Source organism: Lepidothrix coronata, unplaced genomic scaffold (genome assembly GCF_001604755.1).
Source record: "Lepidothrix coronata isolate B3197 unplaced genomic scaffold, Lepidothrix_coronata-1.0 Scaffold193, whole genome shotgun sequence".
NCBI classification, from domain to species: domain Eukaryota; kingdom Metazoa; phylum Chordata; class Aves; order Passeriformes; family Pipridae; genus Lepidothrix; species Lepidothrix coronata.
The window spans coordinates 391,054-396,511 of record NW_016690373.1 but is presented as its reverse complement, the minus strand read 5'-3'; the positions used below and the strand labels follow the sequence as shown (position 1 = coordinate 396,511).

The window sequence follows — 5,458 nt, the reverse complement described above, 5'->3', positions numbered from 1 at the left end:
CGGGCGGGGCCGCGCGGGGCAAGGGCGGGGCCAGCGCCGAGCGCGCGCCCTGCAGCGGCCCCTCGCGGCGGGCGGCGGGAACGGCTGAGGGGCGGGGAGGGATGAAGGGAAGGGAGGGATGAAGGGAAGGGAGGGCTGAGGGGCGGCGCGGGAAAATGACGGCGGGTAAAACGGTAACGGTACGGAAGTTACAGGGGAAAACACGATCGCTACTCCGCCGGTTGGAATGCGGTCGGCGCACCCGACCTCCCACACGCAATACAATCCAAGGGGGACTAAACGGAGGGTGGAGCGGAGCGCAGACCCTGCGGCCAGACTCCGTTGAAACCCTTACAGAGGAGGGAACTCGATGGTACTTTCTAAATGACGAACTGCACAGCAAGCAGCTGAAAGCCAAGGGAGATAAAGGAAGATGAGCTGCTGTTGAACCAGCAACCATGACGAAATCACTCCCCTTGGACTGACATGTGTCCCCATCCCAAGGTTACCTCAGATACTATACTGAGATACCTGCCCCCAAGGTACCACCACTCATCGAGTAAGATGTAAGACTAAAGTCACTCAAGCTTCACCTAAATGAAAGAAATAGTATAACAGTAAGTTAAGAACGTGGAGAAGTTGAGGAAAACTGCATCGTAACTTCTGGGATCAGTCGATGGGCTGAACATGTCTTCTCCCCCATAGGTACGCATTAAGAGCCATTATCTATGCACACTGAATGATTATCTTGAGCTAACTTTTGTTAGGGATTAGAGCTTGTTAGTATGTTGCTTTGAATTGGTATATTGCTTTAAATATGTTTTCATAGTCAGATACTGTCACTGGCAATCCTCGAACCTTAGCCTATAACAATTTTATTAATAAAGAGTGCTGTTCTGTAACCTGTTAATGTGAGTCCTTCAAGAGCACTGGCACTCGCTGGCAGTGAGTAAACGTGTGGAGACCCAGGAGGTGGTCTTGCTGGTGTGTGACCCTGAGCAAGTCAGTCAAACCTCCCTTCGATCTGACAGACTGCTCAGTGAAGAGTCCAGCACTGACAGGCTGGTTGGGCACAGGGGCCTCGGCTTTCCTGGGGCACTGACAGACTATTCAAACATTAAGGGTTTGAGAAAAATCTCCCCTTTTCACGTGACAGGCAGGGATGGCTGAGGGACAAGAGTGGCTGAGGGGCAGCCTGAATGAAGCGTGGAGCTGCAGCAGGAGGCACTGGCAGGTGGGGCAGGGGCAGTGCCACACTGTATCCCACAGGGAATGGCAGCTGTGCTGGCAGCCACGGAGCTCAGTGCTGGCAGCCACGGAGCTCAGTGCTGGCTGTGAAACTGGCCTGGCAGCCAGGTGAAAATCTGGCATTGAGGAGAGAGTGCCCTGGGTTCTGTGGAGGAGTGACAAATAGGTGTGTGGGAAAAAAGAGCCATTCCCTGGTTATCCAAGTCTCTCAGTCCGTATGTCTTGTGAATGGGGATATTCCTGGAAGATTGTTCTTTTTGTTGTAGCATCCCAAAGAGGTGGAGGTGGGAAATGTTTAGTCCATCCCCACTGCTTGCATGGGGCCACTCAGAGCCAGTTGTTCAGAAACATATCCAGGTAGCTTTTAAATATCATTAAAAATGGAGATTCTGAACCATCACTTATCTGGGCAACCTCGTTAGTGCTTGGTCACTCTTGCAGTGTTTCCCGATATTAAGATGGAACCTCTTGTATTTCAGTCTGTGCACACTTGCCTCTGGTCCTGTCACTGGGTACCACCAAGAAGAGCGTGACTGTCCTCTTTGCACCCTCTCTTCAGGAATATATGTGTATCGTGAGTGCCCCTTGAGCCTTCTCCAAGCTGCAGTCACCCAACTCTCTCAGCCTTTCCTCATAGGAGAGGGGCTCCAGTCGTGCAGACACCAGGATCTTCACCTCGACCTGCTGCTAATGCTTTGCTGGTCAACAGTGTCTGAACGTGAGTCAGCAGTGTGCCCAGGTGTCCAAGAAGGCCTGTATCAGCAATAGTGTGACCAGCAGGACCAGGGCAGTGATCATCCCCCTGTACTCAGGGGTACTCACAGCACTGGTGAGGCAACACCTTGAATCCGGTGTCTAGTTTTGGGCCCCTCGATTCAGGAAGGACATTGAGCTGCTGGAGCTTGTCTAGAGATGGGCAACAGAGCTGGGGAAGGATCTGGAGCACAAGTCTTATGAGGAGCAGCTGAGGGAGTTGGCATTGTTTAGTCTGGAGAAAAGGAGGGTCCGGGGAGGATGATTTAAAAAAAAAAAAAAGATGATTAAACATCACAATGGATATCCTAGGGAGCTGGTGGAGTCACCGTCCCTGGAGGTGTTTAAGGAAAGGCTGGACGTGGCACTTAGTGCCGTGGCCTAGTGGACACGCTGGTGTTCGGTTACACCTTGGAACCGACGATCCCAGAGGTCTTTCCCAGCCCAGCTCCCGGGCGTTGCTGTCGCTTTAAGGGCCGGCGGGCGGTCCCGTGGTGCACTGCGGCGGGCGCGCGGAGGGAGCGTGGCCGGCTGTGTCCGCGCGCTTGGTGCCGCCGCCTGGTCCGGAGCTGCGCCGGGCCCGATGCGGCGCTGAGGGGCCGCGACACCCGACCCCCCCACCCACCGACCCAGCCCCCGCCCCCGCCCCCGCCGCTGCCGGCTGCCGGCCCCGCTCTCCGGCTGTTCCCGCCGCCGCTGCCGCCATGTCTGCGGGCTTCTCCTTCGGCGGGGGCACCCTGGGCTCCGCGGCGGCCGCCGGCGCGGGAGGAGCAGGAGGAGCAGGCGGGGGCTTTTCCTTCGGAGCTGCCGCGCCGAGGTAACGCGGCGTCCCCCCCGCTTCTGGGCTCGGCCCTGCCCCGCGGCCTGGGGCTATCGAGCGGGCCCAGCTTGGGCCCGTGCGTGTGTGAGGGAGCGGGTCAGTGCTGGGGGGGTGCGCAGGGCCCGCGCTCGGCGCTTCGCCCGCCCCCGGAAGGGCCGCACGGTCCTCGGTGCATCGTGTCTGCCCCGGCCCTCCCACCTCCTCCGCTTCCCAGGCTGCGCCTTCAGTACAGCGTAGGGAGCGATCTGTTCAGCAGCTCGTAGGAAAGGGAGCTGCTCTTCTCTTTTCGCTTTGTTTTGGCTCTGGGTGCCTCCCTTCGCGGTTCTTCCTGCCGTCCTGAGCGCAGGATGTACATCAGATGCGTGTCCAGGTGCTTCTTGGCAGTCAGCCTGAGCTTGTGTGTGCAGTACGAAGCTTGTTGGTGTTGAAACCCTAATGTATAGTATTGAAAGGTGAAATTCCATATATCTTTGCGAAGTTAGGTTCGACCTCGTGTTCTCTGATACAACCTTGCATTTGGTGTAGAGTTTCTCGGAGTAAAAGGAGCACTTTGATGTGCATGTGGCATACAGCAGGCTCTGGACTAAAAGCGTTATGATTTAGGTTTCTCAGAATACCTGGTAAAAGTAAGGAAGGAAAGTCTTGTTGCTGGTTTTCCCACCCTTTTCTATTTCTTTACACACAACTGTACTAGCAGAGACTGTTTATTGTGACCAGCGTGCTGCTGTGCCTCAGTTGAAGATTAGGGCTGTTGTAGGGCTTTGCATCAGAGTATTTCCCAAATGTGATCAGGCAAAATTGATCACTGCAGTGTAAACTAAGCAAATAGGGTGGGCTACTCAAGGGAACTTCACCTGAAGCAGATGTATTTGGAAACACCTGTCAGAAGTGTCAGGAATTAGCATTGTGAAGGCAAGGGACAAGAACATCTGGATCTGAAGCCCATATGAGAAGGAACAAGTTTTTTGAGGTCCTCGTAATACTGTAAATTTTGTGGTCATTACACATTGGTGACTTTTCTTGTGTTTCCTGTGCTTGGTTTTGCTGGGAGGGTTTGTTTAGGGTTTTGTGTGTTTTGGTTTTTTTTAATTGATATTTGTTTATTTTAATTCTCACGGTAAACCTTATATGGACTTGGTAAAGAGTTTAGATTTCTTTTGCTTCATGCTTTTTTAATACAGGTTTCCTGTGATTAAAATGAGCAAGTTAAAATAATATTTATTTATTCAAAAACAATTTTCTAAATGTACCGAAACAAGGCAAGCTCTTTTGTCTTGTTGATCTGCATTTGTTAAAAACTGCCTATTGAATTTAAATGTCTTTGGTGATTTGTTTGGTTTTTTTTTTGTTCTAGCTGACACTTTTATCTCTTAAAAAAAGCTTAATAGGTACTAATTAATAGCAGTATAACACTCTGTATTTTTATTAATTTGTTTATTCTTACAAGCAGGGCCAGTCTTCAGGGCTGTTGGTCAAGGAGTGTCATAGAGGAAGAGGGCTTTTTACTGCTCTTTGAACATCCCTCTGAACTGGTTTGCTTGAGAATACGTTTGAGACTATAAGAAGCTGTTCTTCTTCTGGGTTGGGTCTAAGATGGTATTGCCAGGTGTTGGGAGAAAAGGGGCTTTATTGTCTAGTCCAAGCATAAATGTTGTTCATCAGTGTGATGAGCCCCAAATTATATTCTGTTGGCCCAAAGCCTCTATGACATGCCAACCCCTCTAATTCCTGCATTGTACAAACAGCCGTTCAGGTACTTACACGCTTTCTTAATTGATGTTCTCTTGTATGTTTTAGCCAGGTGCAATGCTTTGTTCTAGGTCTAAAATTGGTTAAGACTTGACTAGAGTGACCCAAGCTCCTCTTCCTTCCATCGGTGGGGAGTAGATAGTCCTTCTGGCCCGTGCTTTCTCCTACTGCTGAAAATGCTGCCATTGCTTTGTTCCTACATTTTGAATCTTTCTATCTTAAAATCCAAGCAAAATGCCACTTCATTTTATTTGGGTTGGTTTTGGTTCGGGTTTTTTTTTGTCCTCTTGTAGAGCTGAATTGCATAGTTTGTATCTTAGCTTTCTTCTACTGGAATGCTAAAATCAGAAAATTCTTCGCAGAAGAGTCATCTTTTCCTGGACTGGAAGAAGATGAGAAACATAAACTCTTGACTAGGGAGAGAAGCACCGTGTTATATGTTCAAGTTTGCAAGCAGTTAGGTCGTGATACTGAAGTTTGGTATGTTGAAATTTTCGGAGTAAAGAAAGCTGAAATGCTTTGAATCCTGTGGGACACCTAGGCACGGTGGGTCTGTGTCTTTCTAAACTCCTTGGCTATTCTGCTTCCCAAATAACTTCTTTAAGAATAACTCCCACCTAGATTCTGAACTTGCAACCAACTTTTGCTGGGCTTGCCATAAGTGGTTTTTATAGATGGCTTGAAAAGTTCTAATGCGAAAGCTAGTTATAGCCTTTTTTTTTAAGGATTTACTTTTGGGTTTAACTTATATTAGGAGCTGCCTTCATACAAAAGGAGAGAAGAGATAAAGAAACAGTGAGAGAATACTGAACACTTGAAACATAAAAGATTCCTTGACAGCTGTTGCCTGGAAGTCTAAATTGCATTTTGTTTCAGTGCTACTGTTATACTTTTGCAAAATGTGTCTAA

At 49.6% G+C, this 5,458-nt stretch overlaps 1 protein-coding gene across 1 annotated transcript in view; it reads left to right on the top strand.

The window, feature by feature from the left end:
* Positions 1-2,669: 2,669 nt before the first annotated feature.
* The window catches only part of NUP58 (nucleoporin 58), a 39,505-nt gene continuing 36,716 nt past the window's right edge, over positions 2,670-5,458 (top strand). The window contains exon 1 of the mRNA XM_017831571.1: positions 2,670-2,797. Within this exon, the coding sequence (XP_017687060.1) occupies positions 2,685-2,797 (113 nt within the window). The 5' untranslated portion in view covers positions 2,670-2,684. The remainder of the gene's footprint in view (positions 2,798-5,458) is intronic.